Raw genomic sequence first — 24,736 nt, forward strand, 5'->3', positions numbered from 1 at the left:
GAACAAATAACAAGGGAACTCTGTAAAGGTCTGACTTGAAAAAGTTACAAAGCTAGCTTCCCCCTCTTGGCCTCAGGAAAGCTAAGAATGAATAGAATTTGGTTCAGTTCCATCCAACAGGATCTTTTGTACCTCTTCTCTGTATTGATTAGTGATTTTAAGAAGCAGAAAGCATCTTTAGCCAGCTTCAGCCTCAAAGGGGGAGTCTGCTGTAACAATACAGAGCAAGGAGGCATCTTGTCATGTCTGAATCACAATTCCAAATTTCTGTAGGAAAACATATTGGCCCAATTTATTTGAGGTTTCTATCCCTAATCCTATCAGCTATGGTGGGTGTGGCGAAATCACACGTGTTCGAATGGCTACAAGGGAAATTCCCCTAATGATGGAGGGGTGGTTCCCAGAGGAAGGAGATTATTTAGAGGTGAGCAGACAGTCTCTAAACTTTTCCTATTACATGATAGATTTAGCCCAGAATAAGCACTGTGGTAACAAAAGAGATGCTTATGTTATAATCCGTCTTAACAAAGGTCACAATCTCATAAACCCACATATACACATAAAGGAGTAAAAGTTAGTACTATGATTAAGGACTAAGTAATGGCTTTGACCAGAAGGGGCTGGATATAGCAGAGACATGAGGTGACTTTATTTATTTATTTATTTATTTAAATTAGATTTAATTAACATATACTATTAGTTTCAGAGATAGAATTCAGTGATTCATCAGTTGCATACAACACCCAGTGCCCTCCTTACTGCCCATCACCCAGTTACCCCATCCTCCCACCCACCTCCCCTCAAGCAACCCTCAGTTTGTAGAAACATGGGAGAACTTGAAATGAAAAGACACGGGTTCAAATCTTGGCTCTGGCCCCTACTCCTTATGTATCCTCAATGGGTCAGAGATTTTTTTATTTGTGGGTTTTCATTTTATTTGTAAAATGTGGAGGATTATATATAACTTAAAGGTATTTTGTGCTACTTAAACGCAGTACCTACCAAATACCTACTACACCATGGAATATGACCATCTGGTTGGACGAGCACGCAGTAAACGCACAACCTCGGTAAACCACTGGACTACATGTTGGCAACAGAAGGAAGGAACAGGTGTTGGTTGTCCTTGGGGAAACCACAGTCTGTGGCCTGGGGGAGTGGGCAGGAGACAGATAAACAGATAATTGCCGTAAAAGGCAGTTCCTTTGTTGACTGTGATTCTGGATGTGGCTGGGGTTGATCTGGGAAGGTTTCAGGGAGGTAGCAGGACACAAGCTAGGCCTTACGCAGGTAGATAGGATTTTTTTTTTTCTTTAAAGATTCATTTATTTATTCTAGAGAGAGAGCACATGCATGAGAGGCAGAGGGCAAAGAGAGAGAATCTCAAGTAGACTCCATACTGAGCGCAGAGCCTGATTAGGGGCCCTATACCATGACACTGAGATCATAACCTGAGCCAAATCCATGGTCAGGGCCCCGGGAGATAGGATTTTAACAGGAACATTTCATATCAAACTGAGGTAAAACCTTGAGCAGAGCTGACGTAGCTCTGCAAGATGACAGTTCACATTTTCTGGGGTAACGAAGCTGAATTAGTAATTTAAAAGACCATTCCCAAACACTGCTGTGCTTAAATAAAGGGACTAAGGGAGAAATCTACACTTTCAAAGCAAGGTTTTACCGGGTAAAGGAAGCTAGAAAATACACAGTGTAGACCGTCCACCCTGTGCCAATGTAGAGCATTTTTTCTGTGCTCAGTGAAAATGCACTCAAGAAATGGACATTTGATTTAATTGTGTAAGTTAAGAAAATTTACGCCACAAACTGACAGTAGATAAGTTTCAAAATCACTTTTTGCTAGATTTAGCTGGTGGGGGGAAATAAAAGCAGGAAGTGATACCAACATTTGACTCTTTGGACACTGCTGCTTTGATATGCTTGTCAAGACTTGTCAGAACTATTTACCATCTCAGAACAATTTGTTCACTTCACTCAGAAATTAGAAGTGTGTTTTGGCTAATAATCCTAAATTTATTTTGTAGTAGTCATTTTTCTTAATGGAAGTGTTTTCCAGATGTTGCCTAAGACTAGCTGTCTGGGCCCTCTTCCAACAAATGAGGAAAGTTTGATTTCATAGGTTGTCACTGTTGATTCTGTCTAACCTTTGGACTAATTGGTTCATCCCAATATATTTGCACTGATATATAAGGCTTCCAGGACACTGGAAAAACTCATTATTGCTTTTACGGGTAAGTGTCAAAGTTAACTTGCTTCGTGGAATTAAATGTGTTTTCAATTCAATAGGGATATGCTTTAGTCAAGGAGTTTGAAAAAGATTTATAAGGATAGTAGCAGGAAAGTTTTGAGAAGGACCACAGCTATGCAATACACCTGTTGGAAGCTCACAAATTTATACGGAGAGTTAAGGGAAAGTGGGAATGGTCACTTCTGTGTTTGTTAAACTACATTTTACTGAAGTTGGTTATTTTTTTTTTTTTTCCCCAAGCTGGAATTTAAACCTTACCCTGTAAGTATATGCTATAATTTAAATAGTGTTGAGATAAGGTTGTTTTCCTTTTGGGGGGAATTCAAAAGTATTAAAATGAACAGTAACATGATTGAGATGGTGACTTGATGATTTCTTCTGCATAAGATTAAATCTAATGGTGAAATATTTATGATAGAATTAAGGCTGATTATCTTTAAAAGTCTTGTTTCAAGAGTGGGGTGGTTTTATCATTAAATCGCCTTTTAAAAGTTACTGAAACATGGTAAGTGACACAGTCATAAACTAGTGAGACTAAAGAGCAGTTTTTTGATACTTTTCTTTTCTTTGCAGTGAGGGCTCAGTACCTGGAAACAGCCATGGAGTGGGAAATACTTCCCACATACTTACTGCTACTTTCTGTTTTCTTGATTCAGCAAGTTTCTTCTCAAGGTATCTTAACCGTCCAAAAGACTTTTATTTAACAGCTGTTGCTAATCATTCTGTGTTGACTATTACTACAACAAAAGAAAGAGATTTCTAAAGACATATATTTGTTTGAGTTTAATGTGTAATTTTAAAGTTACGTGAAGCAGATATGGCATATTTATAAGCATTTTGGAATTCTCACATTTTTCTCATGTCTTATGAAATCTTTCAAGTTATGAGTTTTTCTATAGAATAATTTTTGTTCTCCTTATTTTTATGGTTCTTCAAAAGTTCAACAAAATACAGACACGGGATAAAACTATGCTAGTGTGATGGAGCATCATCAGACAAACTGAAAAGAACAATGTTGAAATAACATGTAATTTTTGCTTCCATGTTTACAATAAGTTTAACTAGTCTTTTACATCACATACATTATTGAGGACTTATTTTGCCATCATGGAGAATTAGGTATCATATTACAATGAACATTTACAAAATTTCAAACGGCCTTGTGTTAACCTTGAAATTTCTGTCTTTCTTACAAGGACTAGTCATCCAGATATGACTTACATTTGCACACATGTCATATATTATGATAATGAACTATTCCAGTTTTCCAAAAACAGGCAGTCCTGAATGAACGGTTCTTGTTATTCATTTTAGAGAATGTTAAGATACATTCAATGCAATCACCTTATCCGAGGTCTCTAGCATGCGGTCAAGGTTGATGAGTGACAATAATACCAAGTGTTGGATTTTCGTTTCCTTTTTTGTTTCTTTGACAAGCAAAACTGGAGAGAAGAAAAATCTAAGTGCATGATTGTTATGGTGAAATTATATTTATAAAATAGACACTTCCAGGAAAATAGTTAAAATTCTCACCAGCCTAGCATGAGAGATAACTGCCTGCCATGGACATAGTTTCAGAATCACTTAGATAAGATGGAAAAACACGTGAAAGCAAATGTGAATATTTAATAAGGAATGATGGCCACCACACCATCTCTAGACTCCTCTGCTCTCTGGTGAGAGTATTATAAGGCTCACAACACTGAGAGCATTTCCTAAGCTACCTTTCCTCTGTAATAAGATCAGTTGTTCTCTAAAAAGGTTTTACTTTCCTTTAAATGAATGAATTTAAAATTAGTTGTTAAAATTAACAGCAATAAGAGGAGGACAGTCATTTAATCTATGAAAATAATTGCTCTTCCTATAAAGATAACTGATTTCCTATTTCAGAAATCTGCTAACTAGAAAAGAATAGCCTTTAATGTTGTGTTGTCTGCTTGTCTTGCCTTCTCAACTTCTTCTCATTCTTTTTCCTTTATATATAATATATGTATTTATATACATACACTATATATGCATTTTTGTGTGTATTGTGCACATATGTACGCAAAGGTTGTGAAGGTTGTCCTAATATTTACTCTTTTCTTTGCACATGAAGACTTTCACTTTCCCGGACTCATTATTTTGAGATTTTTCCAATGTGTTTCAACTTCCCTGTTTGGCTTTAGGACACTGCACCTGACAGTTTCTATTCCAGAGACGTATTCCATTGTTACATTTTTGTGGTTATTCTCTGAGGAAGGTGTTTTCCAAGTGATTCTTCAAAATACATTTGAGGATCATCCCACTTTTGTTTGTATTTTTGTTTTGTTTTACCCAGAATAACTCTGACCTTTATATTCATGCCCAGATGCTATTTGAACAGTTACCTATTGGGTTCACCGTAACTGTGGTTGCAAGCATCTGACTTCCTCAACATTTAAAGAACGCGGTTATCCTCATGAATAAAAAGAAGAGGAAGCCGAGGGAAGTTTTTGCTGGCATAACCAGCTTGCTTTAAACTCAACATGAGAGATGAGACGCAGTGTGATTGGGTGGGAAAAGTGTGGGCTTTAGAATCAGAGATTTCAGAGTGACCATATAATGTATTATGCAAATCAGGACACTTCTGAGGGTGAAAGAGGTCAGTATGAATAATTAATAGGTACTAATTGACCTGTAATACATATATCCTGGAACTATTCACTGGGTGTCCCTAAAGTCTCTGTGTTTCAGCTTCCTCCTCTCTCAAAAGGGGCTACTGATACTCTCCTGGCAACATTTTCATAAACATTAGAGATAACGTATGACTCAGTGCCCAGCACAGAGACGCTGAAGAAATGTCAGCTGGTCCTCATTAGCAGCAGCCTCAGGAGAGCCCTAGCTACTACCCTTCCCCCAGGAATGTTACCGGCTTTTTGCAAAGCCCTTAACTTTGCCTGATTTTCAAAAGTGTATTTGTCTTCTCAGTCTAGTGAAGAATAAAGTGGCACGATCAAGGTCACATACGCCATCAGGCTAAGTTCAGCAGGACCCATTGCTACCCATCATTCCCGACCTTTTCCGATTGATAAAATTCTCCCTCGCCAAGTGGCTTTATCCTTCTCATTAGATCTCTTCCTTTCCGTGAAGCGGTTTGGCCCTGTTTACGACAGTATTGTATAATTTTAGATTTACCAAGCTGTGCAGGGAGATGTGGGGAAGGGTATTCTAGAGATGCCACCTGCAACTGTGATTATAACTGTCAACACTACATGGAGTGCTGCCCTGATTTCAAGAAAGCCTGCACCATAGGTAAGTCCTGACAGCTAGTGTCTCCCCTGTCCCGCGACACTGTTCTGTGGGTCCCCTTGCACCTGTTTCCACTCTTGCTTTTCTCTTTGCTCAAGTGCCTTCCCTTCCTCGCATACGTGTTGCAGTGTGCTGTACCTAAGGATGGTGTCAGAACTCGGGCCTGGCGGGGTGGGGGGAGGAGGGTGGGGAGGGGAGCCTGGAGATCTGTCAGGTGCACAAGGTGGGTGACTAGTCCCAAGTAAAATGTAGAGAATACTGTGACTCGGGAGTCATTAAGTAAATCAGAGATGTAATTGCTTAGTGTTGGGGTCCTTCAATAGTTTCATCAAAAGAATCCATGGATATAAAATAATCTTATCGACTGTTGGACTTTTGGATATGTTTCTAAAGTACCCAAAAAAAGGCAATTTAAATATGAAGCATTAGTGTTTCATGAGGAATTTCAGTTAAAACCCAAAGGGTCTGAATTTCAAATTATGAGTGGTATTTCCCTTGAACACTTTTGGATCATTTTCTTAACACAGGGACATTTCAATCTCCAACTTTTGAAAATTATAATTCAAAGTGGTTCAGAGTTATGCTCACTTTAGAATTTGTAGGTGAAGTTGATAAATATATTGCTGTACAGTTATGTGTCGTACAAGGTGATCATTTCAAATAGGCCTTGGTAAGTTACTGTGCCTCTAGCCGAGGCTGGTTTTGACATGAGCAGGCATAATCCAGGCTATGGGATTAGGCTGAAATCTTCCAACTCTACACCTTGCTCAGTTCGTCATAATAAAAGTCTCTGCGTTATAAGTGATTTTTGAGCCTAAACAGGGACCCATCTATATTAAGCCAGCTCTTTGGAATATTGTTGTGAGGTCTGAACGTTCATTTAATAAACATCAATTACAAAGCAGTGGGTGCAAGGTGAAGAGGATGGAGGATTTCATATGAAGGGTTCCCACCTTTCCACTGTACATATGTGAAACGACTCAGCACTGGGGTGTCTCTTGGAGCCTCAAAGGGCAAGAAAACCTTCTCTGAGTCATCATATTTCTTTCTTGACTTCTCCACTTGGAAAACCACCTATTTTCCAAATCCCAAATGAAAGACTCAGAAATGAACTTTTGGAACTCCAGTCAGTATCAGGTGGGAAATGGCTATCAGTACATGGGTGTGACTGCATAATCAATAATCTGTAATGTTTTGTTTTGCTCTGGGTAGAGCTTTCCTGTAAAGGCCGCTGCTTCGAGTCCTTTGCAAGAGGGAGGGCGTGTGACTGTGACTCAGATTGTAAGAAGTATGGCAAGTGCTGTCCTGATTATGAGAATTTTTGTGGAAAAGGTAAGCATCACGATGCCAATCAGCACCTCTCAAGTGCGGCCAGACCTGCGCACCTACCTCAGCTTCGCTGATAATGTCTAATATGCATCTAGGGACTTGATTTTACTAACACAAGCCACTTTGTATTAATTTTGCTTCACCAAGAATGAATTAAAGAAGGAAAGCCTCTTCCAACAGGACTGACGGGCTCCGCCAGGCTCCAGGAGTATCAGTGATTGCTGGTTGAGGAACAGAGAGGATAGGGGCTAAGTGTATGTGCTTTTTCCTCAGGTGTGGTTCAATTTCAGGTGAAGTCAACAGTAACCAGCTCACTCAGGGATTTCTTGTCTCATCCTAATGGTGCTGACCCCACAAAGTCGGTGGTCCTTTGGGCTAGCTGTGTTTTTGGCTTCAGTGTTTTTGATTGTATATTGAAGGAGAGAATGACACTTTCAGCTTCTCTAAACTAGTCAACTTAGGACTTAAAGACATTACATTTATAGGCAAACCTACCAAGAAGTTGTTAACCGTCTGTTGTATGTCTCTTCCCATCTCTGCAGTCCATGGTCATCTCTATCTAAATCCCTGTGTGTGATAGAATCGATAAAAAGGGATATTGTCCCATTTTAAAATCCTCTTCTCTGGTTATAGGTCCTGAAGTAGTACTCTGAGAGTACAATAAAACTCTTCAGATTTTCAAAAAAAAAAAAAATTAAAAAATAACGAATTCCTTTCTTTTACCAAATGTTTCCTCTTAAATTCTACTTTTAAAACAACAATATTTGTGGAGGTAAAGGTGAAAATAAGCATTGCTTGCATAATCTTATCATTTCATTTAAACAAGGCTGTACGTCCCCTGCTTCTTTGGAACAGTGGAGAAATAGGGTAAAAAACTGTTAATCAGCATAGTTGAGGGCTATTTCTTAACTGTTCAATGTTTTCATTGGACAGCATTCCAGAAATGATGGAGACAACACCCATATAATCAAAAACTCTGCCGAGTTCCTGCAGCTCTCAGAAGGATGTCAGGATGAAGGATACATATTTATTCAGTGCCCTGATAATTGTTTTGGCTGTGAGACAAAAATTAAGACTTTATTTTGGGCAGAGGATGGGTGGGGAGGGAGGATAGTTAGAGAGTGATGAAGCATTGCAAGAACATGTTAATAAAGACAATGCTTTATGCTACTAGGTGGTAGGTCAGATTACCTGAGGCTTATGCTAAATGAAAAAAATTGATGAAGGTCATGCTTCATTTACAGAATTCACAAGGACAGTTGGGGTTTCCACTGAAAAGAATGGAACCACCCAGAGCTTCACTACTTCATTTTTAAAAAATAACCACCAAACTATCTTACCAGTCACCTCTTAGGTTGTTTCGGGATTGACGTATAGATACTGTTGTAAGCATCTATGTATCTCAAAATTATAACATTTCGAGAACTGAAGAAATGTGGGTGAGAAAACAGTCCAGGAGGTTGTTTGGCTCAAGATCACTAGCTAGTATGGCAGAACTGTTTCTCAAATTGAGCTATTTGGTGGGAGATACAGAGGAAGGAGTGTGGTTGTCAGCTCATGGAGACTGTGCTGGCCAGAGTTCCTAGGGGGTGTGCGGTGAGAGCAGCAGGATTTATCACAACTCTCTCTACTCAAAGCCTCCCCACTGTTCTCTGCTTTCTTATCTTTCAGAAGTCCCTCTCCTTTTCTTCTGGTTCCTAATGATCAAAACATGTCCCATGCCTTCCCTTCTAGACATAGAAAGGGTAGGACAGAAAAGGTTTCAAAGATACACACCAAACCATTAACAGTTGTTTAACCTGGGGAAGGGCCACACATTTTCAGAAAAGCATAACGTGAAGGTGTGAACTTTTTATAAGAGTAAATATTCATGCAGAAATTTTGTAATTTAAAAAAAAGGTGAATTGGCATCATTTGATTTAAATGAATATAAAAACAGGACAAATGTAATTATTATATTTCTCTTCCTGAGAGCACAAATACCTTTCGCTCACATGCAGTAATTATTTCTATCATCACAGAAGATTGGCATAAGGGACGGAGCTGATAGAGGCAAGTATGGTTTAGGCCAGGAAATACCTTCAGAAATCATCTAGAATAAACATCTCAATTTGCAGACAAGAAAACAAAGTTCAAGACAGGGTTAGCTCATTTGCTCAAGGTCACAAGGATAGCACCTTGCAGGTCAAGGACTGGAATTCAGATTTTCTGACCCCTGAGCCTTTGCCCCTTGTCATAACTTATAACAATCTCAGAACCAATATTTTATAGCAATGCATCTTTAGAATTGGAGTAACTAGTGTTAGGCTAAGAGCATGCCTACGCTGGTTTTCACCAGCATCGATTCTTGAAGCCAGATGCATCCATGCCTTTCACAGTTAAGAGTTGCTGATGAATGTCAACAAGATGTTAATCCACCTGTCTTGCTTGGCCTCAGTGCATAATCCCACATCACCACCATCTTCAAAGACTGCACCTCCACCTCCAGGAGCATCTCAAACCATCAAATCAACAACCAAACGTTCACCCAAAGCACCAAACAAGAAGATGACTAAGAAAGTGATAGAATCAGAGGAAATAACAGAAGGTAGGAAGATGACAGATGTAATAAAAGGTTTTGAGAGGGACTAAGCTGTAGGTGGACTACTTTTGTAAGACTCTTCATAGAGTAGGGGAATCATGTGAGTCTTGAAAGGCTCATTACACTTTTTAAAATGTGTTTAAAGTCAAAGTTTAAGCCAAATTATAAACCCTCAGCTGTTTATTTTTCTTTAGCCAAATTATAAACCATCAGCTATTTGTTTTTCTTATAACTGAACCCAGCATGGGTGTAGGTTAAAATAATCAGAAGAAACACATCTCATTGGAAAAAAAAAATCTCAGGTGATTTTCTGCAGAATAATTAGATTCTGTGAGAGAGGGGAAAGTTGAGAGAAAGTAATATATTGCTAGTACCTGTGAGAAGCTTAGCTACCTTACTTTTAACTGACAAATTAAAAGAACAGTTGATCATATTACTGATAAAATAAAAGCAAAACACAGACATTTGTACCTCAGTAAACATTATTTCTTGTTGCATTTGGACTGGTGGTTTTTTGCTTTAAATTACAGTTGATGTGATCAACCTTTTTATTTGATTTATAGAACATTCTGTTTCTGAAAATCAAGAGTCTTCTTCCTCTTCCTCTTCCTCTTCAACTATTCGGAAAATCAAGTCTTCCAAAAATTCAGCTGCTAATAAAGAATTAAAGAAGAAACCCAAAGGTTTGAGCATTGATAAAGATCAAAGACTGTATCAATGCCATATTAATAATAATTGTCTGAAAGCAATGCGTGTTGGTAGAATGATTTGAGGACATTTCAGTACTTGGGGCGTGTATAGATTTGTAAAAATTATTGTGGAAGATACTAGCTTCCCATAGGAAACTAGTGCAAAGCAGCTAAGAAACCATTCTTTAAAGCAAAGGATAAGAAGATGCTAGAGCAGCAGCTCTGGAACCACAGGACAACACGAGATGCTCATTTATGGTTTTCAAGTTTAATTCCTGTCCACCTGATACATTTTTCTTTCTTCTCCTTTAGGTTCCTTGTGTTATTTTTCTTTTAATTTTTACTTATTTTATTTTGCAAACACTTATGTGCTGCTTTAAGTGCTTTAAAATGTTAATCCATTAAAGTCTCATACACATCTCTGGGAAAGGTGGTATTATTACCCACACTTTACAGCTCCTTTTTACTATTTTTCTAATAAATTCTATGTCATATCTGGCTGATTTTTTTTTTTTTTTTGTAGTAGAGAATGCACTACAGATCATGCTTTTACTTTCTGAAAAGAGATTCCCTTTGTTCTGCTTTTATTTCCTGAAATTCTAAAATATATTCTCTTTCTCCAGGAAATACTGAATTTTGGATACTGGAGTTTTGAAGAACTCTATTTCCGGGGTGGTTGTTATTTCCCCTGAAGGCTTTTCTCTGGCTGAATAGCCAAATACATAGTCTTTGATTCATCCAAAGAGTCTTACACACCATAGAAGTGCAGTACATGTTTACTAAATGGAACTCATCTCAGTGATGAGCTCTTGATATGCTCTTTGGGCTCTGAAATTCACCTATGGGGTAGCTGCTATGAGAAATCCTGTTGAACAGGGTCTTTTGCTGCCATGGCATCCTAATCTCTGTATCGCCGGGGCTGCTGAGTTTAGGTGCGCCGAGGAAAGAGAGCAGCTAACAGCCATGTGTATGGAAACAGAGCTCAGTAGGGACCATTGGGGTGACTGGACAGATTTCTGGGGTTGTAGTTGTAGAGGTCTCTGAGGCAACTGGTGCAGTGAATCTACAAGATGTTGGAACTAGGTTTCCAGAGGGGATGACGGGTCACTGAGCAATGTGAAATAAGAGGAAGGGAGAGAGTGAGGGCCAAAGAGCATTCACATAGAGATGAATTAGTGTTGTTGATCATGTTGGTCATTTCAAAGCTGCCACTTGTTTCTATACATTAATTGTATAGACTTTAACTTGTGCTTTTCACCCCTTCTCATTAATTCCCTGAAATAGGCCAATCAGATAAGTTCAGTATTTACCATTTTAGAACAAGTTAATAGACATATCACAGGTTAGCAATTTGCTTGGGATACATAGCTAGTTGATAAGGATGGGATCTTTAGGTCACTATTGAAAACTACTCAAAAATAAAAGAGGTGTGTATTTTTTTCTAGTAACAGATAACAAGGAAAGAACACCCAAAAAGAAACCTACTCCAGAACCACCAGTTGTAGATGAAGCTGGAAGTGGACTGGACAATGGTGACATCAAGCTGACCCCAACTCCTGACATTCCTACTACCCAACGCAATAAAGTTACCACATCTCCCAAGATTACAACCGGCAAACCAATAAATCCTAAACCCAGTCTTCCACCTAATTCTGATATATCCAAAGAGACACCTTCAACACCTAATAAGGAGGCAACAGTTGAAACTAAAGAGACTTCTTTAACAAACAAAGAGACTTCAAGTGGAACAAAAGAGAAGACTACTTCAACTAAAGAGACAAGAAATGCAGAGAAAAAACCTCCTAAAGATTTTTTACCCACATCCAAAGCTCCTGTTAAATCTATACCCGAAGCTGAAACTACAACCAAATCCCCTGCTTCCACCACCACCAAGGAGACCACTCCCACCACCCTCAAGCCTGTTCCTACTACGCCCAAGAAGCCTACACCCACCACTCCCAAGGAGCCTGTACCCACCACCCCCAAGAAGCCTGCACCTACCACTCCCAAGGAGCCTGCACCCACCACCCCAAAGGATCCTACACCCACCACCCCAAAGGAGCCTACACCCACCACCCCAAAGGAGCCTACACCCACCACCCCCAAGGAGCCTACACCCACCATCCCCAAGGAGCCTGCACCCACAGTCCCCAAGGAGCCTGCACCCACTATGACCAAAGAACCTGCACCCACAGTCCCCAAGGAGCCTACACCTACCACCCCCAAGGAGTCTGTACCCACCACCCCCAAGGAGCCTACACCCACCACTCCCAAGGAGCCTGAACCCACCACTCCCAAAGAGCCTAAACCCACCACCCCCAAGGAGCTTGAACCCACCACTCCCAAAGAGCCTGCACCCACCACCCCTAAGAAGCCTGCTCCCACCACCCCCAAGGAGCTTGAACCCACCACTCCCAAAGAGCCTGCACCCACCACCCCTAGGAAGCCTGCTCCTACCACTCCTAGGGAGCCTATACCCACTACCACCAAAAAGCCTGCCCCCACAACCCCCAAGGAGCCTACACCCACCACTCCCAAGGAGCCTACACCCACCACTCCCAAGGAGCCTGAACCCACCACTCCCAAAGAGCCTGCACCCACCACCCCCAAGGAGCTTGAACCCACCACTCCCAAAGAGCCCGCACCCACCACCCCTAAGAAGCCTGCTCCCACCACCCCCAAGGAGCCTGTACCCACAGCCCCCAAGGAGCCTGCACCCACTGCCCCCAAGGAACCTGCACTCACTGCTCCCAAAGACCCCACCCCGAAGGTCCCCAAGGAGCCTGCTCCAGCTTCTCTTGAGACACCTGCTCCAACCATCTCAGAGGCCTCTACTACAACTACCACCATGGAGCCTCCCACTACTCCCAAGAACCCTGCTGAATCAATTCCTGAGTTTCCTGCAGAACCCACGCCAAAGGCTGTGAATAAACCCAAAGAAACCACAGCTGTGCCAAAAGATACAACCACGAATCCTAAAGTGTCAACTTCTAAACCCCGAAAGCCAACCAAAGCACCAAAAAGGCCCACTTCTACCAAAAAGCCAAACACAATACCTAAAGTGAGAAAACCAAAGACTACAGCAACTCCCCCAAAGATGACTACATCGACAATGCCAAAATTACACCCTACCTCTTCGGCGGAAGCCATGCCCCAAACTACCACCAGCCCCAGCCAAAGACTTAACTCAGAAAAAGTTGAAGTAAATCCAAATAAAGATGCAGATATTGCTGGAGAAAAACCTCACATGATCCCCAGGCCCCCTGATATATTGGTGAGAGGATCCAATCAAGACCTCGCCATCAATCCCATGCTTTCAGGTAATAAGCATGTTACTTCCAGTTTTAAAATTGGTAATGTTAACTTAAATTTATCTGAGCCAGAATGTCCTGAGTTAGTATCACACTATTGATATATTATCTAGAACCCTGAACTTGTTAACTTGTGGGGTTTTACAGCTTCTCCGTAGGGAAGCAGACGAGTAATCACAGTAAGATTATTTGGTCTTCGGAAAATCGAATAATAAGGAATTTAGTGCATTTGTGTCTATATGCAGAGATGGTGTACAGAATGTCAAAAAAATTTAGTTGGGAGTGTATCCTTACAAGAGTACAATGCAAAGCAAAAATCTGCAATATTATTCTCTTTTCCAAACCAATTTCAAAGGGCAATCAGAACTGAAAAATGGACTTTTGTGTTGGGATCAAACATCCAATAATTATCTAATTTACATGAAGATCAGGTAACCTGGCCCATTCCAAATTTTATAGATTACCTTTTGAAAAATATCACCTTTAAGTAAAACAATTAGGAAATATAGCTCTTCTTTTTCATTTCTGAAATATGCATACATCCCACTAGCCCCTTCAAGAGCTTAGGAAAAGGTGAACAGAGGAAACAGCCCTGTGGGAGGATTTGAAAACATGAACACTTTTCTCATTTTCTTTTGTATCGGCTTAATTTTTTGTTTTAGATGAGACTAATTTATGCAACGGTAAGCCAGTAGATGGACTGACTACTTTGCGCAATGGAACACTGGTTGCATTTCGAGGTGAGCTATGCACATATTTCTTCTGCCCATAATTTTATTCTTGGCATTTATGAGAACCAAAGGAGAGTGGAAGTTTGGGTTGAGCTTTCCGAAGGGGAGCCTGACTGAACTTTCTTCACACAATATTATGGGAACCTGAAAGTAATTACCAAAATACAGGATTAACAGAATTAAACACATTAGAGTAACAAATAAAACAGAGAGCTTATGTGGTGACTAACATAATAAAATAAAATTTAAAAAAAAAAGAGAGAGCTTGAACTGATACTAAATTTTTTCTTTCCATTAGTAATTAAAAGGTAGTTCAAATTTTAATTTCCTATCAAATGATATGACACCCAGATTTGTATTTGTATTCCCTGCTCTATTTTACGTGAAAATAACATCTTGATTGCAATGCATTCAACAGTGTTACATCCCGTGGTAACCTAACAGGAGAACAGCAGTTACTTCATGTTACTTCTCTGCTGTACCATCTGCTGGTCCAGTCCTCTTATATTTAGATTAAATCTGAAAGGAAACAAATCATACACTACCATGGTAGAGGCTAAAGAGATATTAGCAGTCACTGAATTATAAGTCCTTAATTTTAAAAGATAAAGAAACGGAGATAAGTGCCCTGCTGTAAGTCACAGAGCCAGAAGGATCTTTCTAGAGAAACTGGAAAACTAAAATATTTCAAAGGCTATGCTGAACTTCAGACCTGAGAAATACCTACTCTCAGAAATATTCAAATACTAACTTCTGTACTAATCCTCACAGTGTTGACTAAACTTGTCATGTAATGTGTGTTAACATATTTTTCATTTTGGTTTCTTTTGGAGTAAGTTATAGTATTCATTCAGTTTGGAGGCTGATCTATCACTTTCAATTTTAGGTCATTATTTCTGGATGCTGAGTCCATTCAATCCACCATCTCCACCTCGTAAAATTACTGAAGTTTGGGGTATTCCCTCCCCCATTGATACTGTTTTTACTAGATGCAACTGTGAAGGAAAAACTTTCTTCTTTAAGGTAAGAAAAATATCTTTCTGAGAGAAATCAGCAACTAGCTATTCTTGATCCTAAGAGCATAAATCAGCTTACCCTCCACTTCAGAAGGGTCTCCATATTTTATTAAACTATTCTATCATCAAAATTTAATAAAAAGCTAACAATTTGGTAACATTAAAGGCCAATTTATTCACTTAACAAAGTTAAAACCTTCTCCCTATATATACATCTAGGAATGAATCCCAAACTTTTTTATTCCGAAGCTGTTAACACCATTTCCTCTGTTAAATCATCAGGATTCCCAGTACTGGCGTTTCACCAATGATATAAAAGATCCAGGGTACCCCAAACAAATTGTAAAAGGATTTGGAGGACTAAATGGAAAAATAGTGGCAGCTCTCTCAATAGCCAAATACAAGAACAGACCTGAATCTGTGTATTTTTTCAAGAGAGGTATGTGTTACAATAATTGATAAATTACAAAACTTCTAAGAACTGATCTGCCTAATTTTATTTAATATTTTCATTTATTACTGGGTTTACTGTCAAAGATGTTTAATGGCTGGAGTGAAATTATTTTTAATGAAAAAACTGAGGACAGTAAAAAGTATTTAGAGCTCTCAGCATGCAAATTACAATTTCACCTGAATTTTCAGGTCATTAATATAGAGGTCATTTAATTTCAAACAAAGTTAAATATATAACTAGGCAATTTGTTGGTTTTATTCATTCAACATGTATTTCAGCACTTGGCCATTATTTTATAATACCCTTGACTAATAGCCATTATTAATGTCTGGACATATATGAGAAACACTGATCTTTTCCTCTACCTTGTAAAAGCTCTTTTCCACCTTTCTGGGGGTTTACGCTTAATTTTCTTATCACATGTGATTTTCTAATACATAATAGGTGGCGGCATTCAGCAGTATATTTATAAACAGGAACCCATCAAAAAGTGCCCTGGAAGAAGGCCTGCTATCAATTATTCAGTGTACAGAGAAACAACACAGGTTAGGAGACGTCGCTTTGAACATGCCATAGGACCTTCTCAAACACACACCATCAGAATTCACTATTCACCCATCAGAGTCTCTTACCAAGACAAAGGTAATATTTCTTACTGTGTTAAAAATTCTTACACATGAAGTAGATGTAATACAGTTTATCTTACAGAATGAAGCTTATTGAATATAGTGACTAAATAGCCCCAATAACTTAAAGCTCTTTGATTCAAAACATCAATTTGCCTCAGTGAATGACCAGATCTATCTATCTATATAGTTTTTTTTTTTGTGAGTAAAGAATGCAATTTATTCAGGTTTGTTATTTGGAATAAATACCATTTATCAAGTACCTCTTACCAAGAACATTACACACAAATCTATAAACCTCAGCAGAGTCCTAACAGGTAGGTATTTGCACCATGTCAGAGGGGGGCAAAAACTGAGGCACCTAAGTTAATAGCTCACCCACCATAACAGAGCTACTCAGTGACCAAACTGGGATTCAAACCCAGGTCCGTCAGACTCTAGCGGCTGCTCTTCCCTACAGTACTTTGCTTTCAGGCTGGTATCTTTAAATCTACAGGTTTCCTCCATAATGAAGTTAAAATGAGTTTACAGTGGAGAGGATTTCCAAGTGTGGTGACTTCAGCTATCGCACTGCCCAACATCAGAAAACCGGAAGGCTATGATTACTACGCCTTTTCTAGGAGTAAGTTATTAAGCAACTTCTTAGCTTCTTACGGATGTGCTCTAATCTCTAAAATATGAATATAATCAAAGCAAAAACCAGTGTTCAGTGGTGACTAAAGGTGTGAAGTTAAACTCTAATACTTAATTCTAATTGCTCTGAAGAAGAGAAAGTTTAGATTTTCACTTTACTTTCAATTAAACTGAATAGGCTACAATTCTATTCTGCACTATCCTTCATGAGGTTAAAGACTTATGATAAATTATCCAATTACTTGAGTAAAACTGCTACTAAGAACAATATTCTACATTACCTGTGGCATTTAACGGAGGTCTTGGGTGACACAAAATATTACTGATTTGCATCATTACACAAGTCCCAAAGGCCACAAAGAGGTTCTTGAGAAATTAATTATTTTTAATTAATAAAAATTAAATTATGTTACCTGGGACACTTTGAAAAATACAGAAATCTAAATTATTCTACCTATAAAAATGATGTCAAAAAGATTTTTAAAGGGTAAAACTGAAGTGAATTATTATTTTTTAAACTTAGTTTTTCCTCAAACTCTTACTCTGAAAAAGGAGAGTCAAACCTAATTTTACAGAAAGCTGGTGAAAGGTCAATCTCTCGAGGCAACTGTTTTTGTCATAAAGTTCAAATTAATACAAACATTTCTGATATTAAAATGATAAACACTATCTTTGAGTATAATAGTCAACACAAACTATTTTTAAGTTGAGGTATTTTGTTTTCTTTTTAATTAAAAAATGATTTCTCTTCTATTTAGATCAATACTATAATGTCGATGAACCCAGCAGAACAGCAAGAGTCATTACTACTCGTTCTGGGCGGAGCTTATCCAATGTCTGGTACAACTGTCCTTAGACCCACGGGCAAAGGAAGAGTCAACTAATTAAATGAAGAATGAAAAATTTTGACACTGAAATAAATTTTATTAATAAAGAATGTTGAGAGAAGCATACCAATTTAAATACAAAAATGTTTTTAATCTCGACAATCATTACACTAAAACAGGCTTGAGAATCTTATTCACAATTATTACAGTTTACAGGACATTTAATTAATATTGCCTCTATTTATTCCTCCTCTCCCTCCCATTGCATGGCTCACACCTATAAGAGAAAAAAATAACCAAACTGAATGCATCTTTTAAGAAGTTAGCTCAAAAGTGGAGTATTCACTTACCCTAGGTCACTATAAAATTGCTTTCAATATCAAATATCTAGGTATATAGATATAAAACTGTTAGACATTTCACACATCTTCAGTTGAAAATTATTACAATTAGATTAATGTTTTCATGGCATGAATACAATCTCTAAGGGTTACATTAGAAAACACAGATATTAAAATTCTTAATTTTTTTAACTAAAGTCACAAAGCTTGATTCTGTTGTGTAAAAAGTATAACAACAGGAAGAGATGTAACAAATGACTATCTAGTACTGTAACACTTTGGCTTCCTCAAATCTAATTTTGAATTCAAGGAAGAAATGAATACATATGAAATATAAGCACATATTCATTATATACCTATAGTTTACAAATCCTTCTACAAGAAGCTTACAGATTAGTAAACATTACATGCTCAATGTGTAATTATTTAATCAATCCTAGGAACATTAAAAATAACTAGATACAAGTTAGAAGCTTAAGAATTAGAAAACTTGTTCCATTTATTACTATCCTACATCCTATCATGTAATCAATATGTCAGAAATTTACCTCTCTGTCTGTTAAACTGACGACCACGGACACCTTGTCTCAATGTTGTCTGAAGTCTTACTCGTCTGAAAGGCTTTGGTTGACTACTGCTAGTATCTAAGGAAAAAAACCCCAAACATTAAAATATAAGAAAGCAAATTAAAAAATAAGAAAAGCATTTATAATGGTAAAATCTAGTCACTAAATGATGCATGGATAAAATGCAGAGGTGTCCATTTGCTTTCAATATTTAAAAGTGGTTTGATTTTTAACAAGGGACATTTAACAAACAAAAAAAGGGTAGGAAGTAAAAAAAAATTTTCTTATTAAAAAAAGTGCACGGTTCTTTTTCACTCACTCACTCCACTCATAAAATATATATTCACTTGGTGCCTATCCATGTATCACTGTGCTAGGGGGTGGGGACTACAATAAAAAACCACGTATCAGCTCCCTCAGGAAACAACAGATCCCGACATACAATGTGAGTCAAATCTGAATCCTCTTTTCCAGACACCCCAAATTCAATCATTAGCAAATCCTGCCAGCTCGAATTTAAATACATATCCCCAAATCTGACCTCTTCTCACAAACTTCACTCTACCATTCTGTCTGAAACATCCTTGTCTTTACCTTGAATTTACAATATCCTCTGAAATTTCTCGTTTCTGCCCATTACACATTTTCAGTCTCTTGTTTACAGAGCAACCAAACTGATACTGTTAAATCTTTAAGTCAGAACTTATCACCACTCTGTTGGAAGCCCTCTAAAAGCTTCCTAAATCCACAAAAGCCAAAGCAATTACAATGATCTACTGGGCTTCTCTTCCCTACCCTCCTACCTCCTGCTAGCCTCCCTCTGGCCTTACGGTGCTCTAACCATACTGGCCCCTTTGCTGATCTTGAATATGCCACACTGCTGCCTTATAGATCTCATCTGGAACACTCCTTCCCCCCAAAACTGCACAGCTTTGCTCCCTTGCCCTTTCCAGGTCTTTACTTAAAAGTCATTTTCTTAGTAATGCTTTCTATCAAATCGCCTGGCACATGGTAGGCACTCAAATATTTACTGACCAAATAAACTGCTCAGATGAGGAGGCTTACTGTTTTACATTACCAAATAAACTTAAAGACACCCTAATTTTATAGTATATTGTAAAAGGGAACAAAAACCGTATTTTCTTGTGCAAGCCCTGATAAGATAAAAGTGCCCATTCTCCTGTCAAAGATCATTTTCATAGGATATCAGAAATATAAACGGGAGAAGAGCTCTTCAGCAACTGTATTATTAATAACTATGATAATGATAATTTTTGAGTCTTGCTGAGTGTTATGCATTAAGTTATGTAATTTACATAATTATTTCTAATCTTGACTGCAAGATTAGTTATGATTATCCAGATTTCATAATAAAATATTTGTGCAGACATTTAAAGTTACTAGCTGTTCCAAGGTAGATGTGGGATCTGAACCTAGGGATGTTGGCTTACAGGCTGCTGTGTCAGGGAAAAGCAGATAGGCAGGAGAGATCTTGAGATAGCAGTCCCATGACTGAAAAAAGATAACCGAGCAGGTCTTCCATAGAATGTGAAGGTTCCATGGCAGAATTTGAGAATTACTGCTATAAACAATTCAAAATAAAAATAATCTTTGTGGATGACTGGGTACTGTATTTCTTCAATTTTAATAAAAGTAATTCCCTACCTAAACATTTTGAGACAGATAAGTTAGTATAGTGTGTTGTTTAAGAGTGGAGTCTCTGAAGCCAAACTTCTTGAGTCTGTACCCTGGCCTGCCCATTATTTATTAGTTATGTACTTTGGAAAAGTTATTCAACATTTCTGTGACTCAGTTTCCATATGGGTGATTACCACATTGGGTTGATGTGAGAATTAAGTAAGGTAATATATGTAAAGGGCTTAGAATGCTATCTGACACACAGTAAGTGCTCAATAAATGTTAATTATTTTTTTGTAAGTACCACAGAAATAATTTTTATTGCAGGAGAAATACATAAAATAACTTCAAAGACTTGAAAGCCAAACTTTGAAACTGTTTACATCAGTAAATTTCAAGTATTTTTTGAGTAACAGACCTCCTACCTTTCAACTCTCCAAATCAAATCACATGTAAGAATCTTAATATGTAGAACAAGTAACAAGAAGCTCCTTTGGTTTAAAGAGGCAGGAGACTGAAGTACCGATCCTTAGCAGCGCTCCCAGTGACCCATCCCTCACAGCCCTGTGGCACCTCTAGTCTTAAAACTACATTTCCTTTAATAAAATACAATTTCCCTTTTAAATAAACCATTTTTAATTAAGGGGGAAAAATAATGATTTATTTGTTACAATAAAATCATCTTTTGCAAACAAGTTTGGTGTATCAGTTGTGTTGTACTCAAGAGCAGGAACTTACCTACAGAAGAGCTGGATGGAGGATCCTGGCTGGTAGAAGGAAGATCTGACTCATCAGATGCCTGAACAGGTTCCTCTTCCTGCTGGCTATCAATTTCTAGGCCTGCTTCTGAACTAATACTAAGAAAGGAAAACAAAAATTGATAAGAAAATGCAAAACTGGTCCTTGAGGTATCCTAAATTGTTCCCAAACTCTTTCTGACATAGTTTATCACTTCAATAACCCCGCACTTCCCTCTAACTCAAAACTGTAGACTCTTGATATTGGTAACTGTGTATTTTTTTTAAAGGAGCTGGGGGAAAGACAGCTCAAGTTGCTTTTTCCTTATTCCTCTTCTCACATGTTCCAACTTTAGTTTTTATTTCCCCTCTGTTATTTTTTTTTCTTTTCTGCAAAGGATGTTCACATTCTTGAAAACATTTGTAAGAGATATACTATACAGATTTTGAAATCTCAAAACACTTTTCTAGGAAGGCAGAGTACTAAAATAATTCACAAGTCCCAACTAAACAATGTACCACTAACTCACCATGAGCTCTAGCCCAGATGAGACACGCTGCGGGTACGTGAATTCCCTGGCTCAATGGCTGTAACTCCAACACTCTCTCTCCCATTCAATAAAGCACATCAAAACACAATTAAGGGAGAAAACAGCCCAAAAATAAGTTGAATCTGCTCCAGTTTTATCATCTGCAAACTTCAGTGCAGTCATTAGTAACAATGTATCTGAAAGATCTCTCTCATGACTACCTGCCCAAGTAGAGAAGTACTAGTGAAGGGTAAAGTGCATGGGGCTCAAGTCACAGGTCAAATCCAGTCTAAGCCAGTTACCAGTGGCCTAAGCAAGTTACTTTAACATGTTCTGAGTCTCAGCTTTCTCACTGTAAAATGGAGAAAATAGTAGAGATTTTGTGTGGGTTAGAAATGACATATCTAAAGTAACTTGCATACATGATATGAAATTAATGGCAGCTAGTATTCTCAGCAGGATCTGTTATCTCCCCCAAATTAAGCAGCACTGTGTTAGAGCATAATAGTAGGCTTGCTTTTTTCCTCATATACTAGAATTGGTCTCTAATTACACTAAGAAAATATTGCTCAATACAACAAAATCTTTGAGCTCCACCTAGGAAATCTGTGTTCTACTTCTAGCTATGCTTCTTTGAAGTAGTCCAACTTTTTTATTTTGTAAAGAATTAGGTTCTGCCTTGAAAGCTAAACACTTCTCCAAGACCACTGTCCAGGGGTTCTTTGCATTAAATTACTCCTTTGACATAAAAAAAAAAAAAATCCAGATGCTGTGTCATATTTCTTTTGTTAAACTTTGTTTATAACTGATGTGTTAAAATGTAGCTAGGTCTTAAAAACTGCTACAAAATTTCTAATTTTTAAGAAGTCAGTATTTCAGACATCAAGTTCTAAATGCACATAAAGAATAAATGAAGTTCACTTGAGAGCCCACTACAAAATGGAAAGTGAGTCATTTCCTAATTTCCACAGAATGACTTCTTTCTTAGGGAAAGTTCAAGCAACTACATGAATTGAAAGCTATCAGTAATTTTAAATAAATCATTTTTCTAGAATACATCATATAATTTTCAGGGAGATAAACATTTAAGAAATTACTTGTCTGCTATAATAATATCCAAATTCTAAGATATATTACTATGTGCAAAAGTTAGTCTTCCAAAATGTATGGCTTGTTTTATTTTTGTAATGGGATGCTACTAAAAATACAGCTCAACAAACTATTTCCTGGCTAAAGGAAAACAAGTGTAAAAGTCTAAAGCAAGCAGAAATTATAAAGTAAATATTTACCCTTCAGATTCTGCCTCCACAAATACTTCATCTCCATCATCACCTGCTGCTGTTTCATTTGTTGTGGATAAAGTGCCAGTGGATGTTGTTACCATTGGAACAGATTGAGAGGCATGCTCTGAAGCATCAGAGGTGGTACTCTCAGTAAACACGGTCACTTCAAAATAAAAGAAATGAAAACTTTAACTTGGTGGTTTACCTAATTTTTAGCCAGAAGATGTCACACAGTTTTCCATTTTACCAATAAAGCACATAATCTATTAGTCTGCCTGTGATACCTACCCGGGGCTGCTACTTGTAGAGGGGTAGTGGGAACACTTCGGCCACCTGACTCTTCTTCATGAGCTAGGAAGAGGGGTGTTTCATACATTCCTAAACCTAAAGACAATTCTAAATATTAATGGATGATGGAAAGAACACAGAACTGTCAATATGCCAGGTATCTGAAAGAAAAACATGAATCAGTAGAGATACACAACTTTGCTGAAGCCCACTAATTAGCCCATCAGGCAAAAATCAATTGTTCAAAAATATAAATATAATTGAAACACATACTTTAAGTTCACAAACATTCAGTATCCTCTGAAAAAATAACTAAAATGCTGCTCTTATGGTTTGATATAAGCCAACTTTATTGAGTACCCAACTATGAACCAGGTACTATGGTAGAATCTACTCACCAAAACTACAAGATATTACTCTTCCCCTTTTTGCTAAAGAAATAGAATTTCTACGGGGTTAATTTTCCCAAAGTTACAAAGCTAGTAAATGGTAGCATTCCAATTTAAGCCTAGATCTGTCTTGCAAGCCTAAACTGTCCTATAAAATAAAACATCATATAAAAATTTAAATTTATATAAAAGGTATATTATATGACTTATATGAGGGCTGCAGATTAATCTTTTATTTTGAGCTTATTATAAAAGTAGTATGCTTTCCTTACTCACAAAATGTCATACAGCCTCTCACAAACTTAGTTATATGGATGCTGACTGGGGATTAAAAGGTAATTAATTCCACAAAGAGCACAATTCATGTTCAACAACCAACTACTATTACTTAATTTAGGGGTCATTTTATTCCACATACTTTAAATATTTTATCTTTCTTAATTTTAATGTTAGTGGAAAGTATCTAACTAGTTTATTTACTAGGAATGTTATCAAACTAAACATAAAGGTTAAGATTTATATGTAAAGCAATGTTTAACATAGCTTTTCCCATAAATTTGCACAGGAATTAGATATCAACTTAAAAATATTTGTATTTGCTCACTTAAAAAAAAATCACATCAGAATAGCTTATTACTGAACATGTGTGAACCCAGGAGATCTAAGCATTTATTTATCTATTTACCTCCTTGAGAAGCAAGCTGGCCAAGATCAGAGTGACTTGAACTTGTTTGTGGCATATCTTCAGGCGGCCCAAACCGGAATCTAGGAACACCAGCAACCTGTGGGGAACTAAACAGACAAAAATGAACTTAAGATAAATTTTAAAGTTACCTTGTTTAAACCACAATGATGGAAAACAATACAGGAGAAGGAAGAATAATCACAAAGCAAGAAAAAAACCAGATTGGAAGTTAAGTTGATACAGAAATCCTTATAATAATATTCTCAAAATATCAGCTGTGAATGAATTTAATATTATACATGACTCATACATACACAATTTACATGTAACTTTCAGGTCTCCTGAACTATGCCTCACATTTCCTGAATATGCTGGATATCTATCTCCATGCAAATACACTAAAAACAACACAAATCTAAAATGAGATGTAACAAAATAAGAGAATGAAGTCACAAGACAAAATTTTGTCTTAGTTTTTACTGCTGAGTCAGATAAATCAAGTCACCTCTAGCCCATTTCCTATCTGAAAGAGCTCACTAAGATGGC

General features: G+C 37.6%; 2 protein-coding genes across 12 annotated transcripts in view; one reads left to right on the forward strand and one right to left on the reverse strand.

The window, feature by feature from the left end:
* The first annotated feature begins 2,140 nt into the window (after positions 1-2,140).
* On the forward strand, positions 2,141-17,863 carry PRG4 (proteoglycan 4). 7 transcript variants are annotated; one of them, XM_027612469.2, is made up of 13 exons: positions 2,141-2,249; positions 2,840-2,938; positions 5,417-5,539; positions 6,749-6,868; positions 9,303-9,452; positions 10,010-10,129; positions 11,581-13,455; positions 14,109-14,186; positions 15,064-15,200; positions 15,476-15,632; positions 16,092-16,289; positions 16,770-16,895; positions 17,665-17,863. In XM_027612469.2, the coding sequence occupies exons 2-13, from the start codon at positions 2,866-2,868 to the stop codon at positions 17,760-17,762; spliced, it is 3,255 nt and encodes a 1,084-aa protein (XP_027468270.2). In that variant the 5' UTR covers positions 2,141-2,249; positions 2,840-2,865; the 3' UTR covers positions 17,763-17,863. The 7 variants fall into 7 exon arrangements, with proteins under 7 accessions (XP_027468270.2, XP_027468271.2, XP_027468274.2 ...); XM_027612468.2 differs by lacking the exon at positions 2,141-2,249 and adding an exon at positions 2,387-2,527; XM_027612470.2 differs by lacking the exons at positions 2,141-2,249; positions 5,417-5,539 and adding an exon at positions 2,386-2,527.
* TPR (translocated promoter region, nuclear basket protein) overlaps positions 17,860-24,736 on the reverse strand; it is a 68,372-nt gene continuing 61,495 nt past the window's right edge. For 3 of the 5 annotated variants that reach the window (XM_035722386.1, XM_035722385.1, XM_035722384.1), the window contains 6 exons: positions 24,191-24,297; positions 23,117-23,212; positions 22,835-22,991; positions 21,017-21,135; positions 18,623-18,718; positions 17,860-18,010 (listed from right to left, as the gene is read on the reverse strand). In XM_035722386.1, coding sequence (XP_035578279.1) covers positions 17,955-18,010; positions 18,623-18,718; positions 21,017-21,135; positions 22,835-22,991; positions 23,117-23,212; positions 24,191-24,297 — 631 coding nt within the window. In that variant the 3' untranslated portion in view covers positions 17,860-17,954. Of the gene's footprint in view, positions 18,011-18,622; positions 18,719-21,016; positions 21,136-22,834; positions 22,992-23,116; positions 23,225-24,190; positions 24,298-24,736 lie in introns of all 5 variants that reach the window. The other 2 variants (XM_035722383.1, XM_035722382.1) reach the window with 1 other exon arrangement.

This window comes from Zalophus californianus, chromosome 10, assembly GCF_009762305.2.
Source record: "Zalophus californianus isolate mZalCal1 chromosome 10, mZalCal1.pri.v2, whole genome shotgun sequence".
Taxonomy (NCBI): domain Eukaryota; kingdom Metazoa; phylum Chordata; class Mammalia; order Carnivora; family Otariidae; genus Zalophus; species Zalophus californianus.

Excerpts from the sequence above, each read along its gene's own strand:
- PRG4 (XM_027612469.2), top strand. The coding sequence starts at position 2,866 with ATGGAGTGGGAAATACTTCCCACATACTTACTGCTACTTTCTGTTTTC. Across the intron at positions 2,939-5,416 it reads TCAGCAAGTTTCTTCTCAAG|ATTTACCAAGCTGTGCAGGG; the intron begins GTATCTTAACCG and ends GTATAATTTTAG. Across the intron at positions 9,453-10,009 it reads ATCAGAGGAAATAACAGAAG|AACATTCTGTTTCTGAAAAT; the intron begins GTAGGAAGATGA and ends TTTGATTTATAG.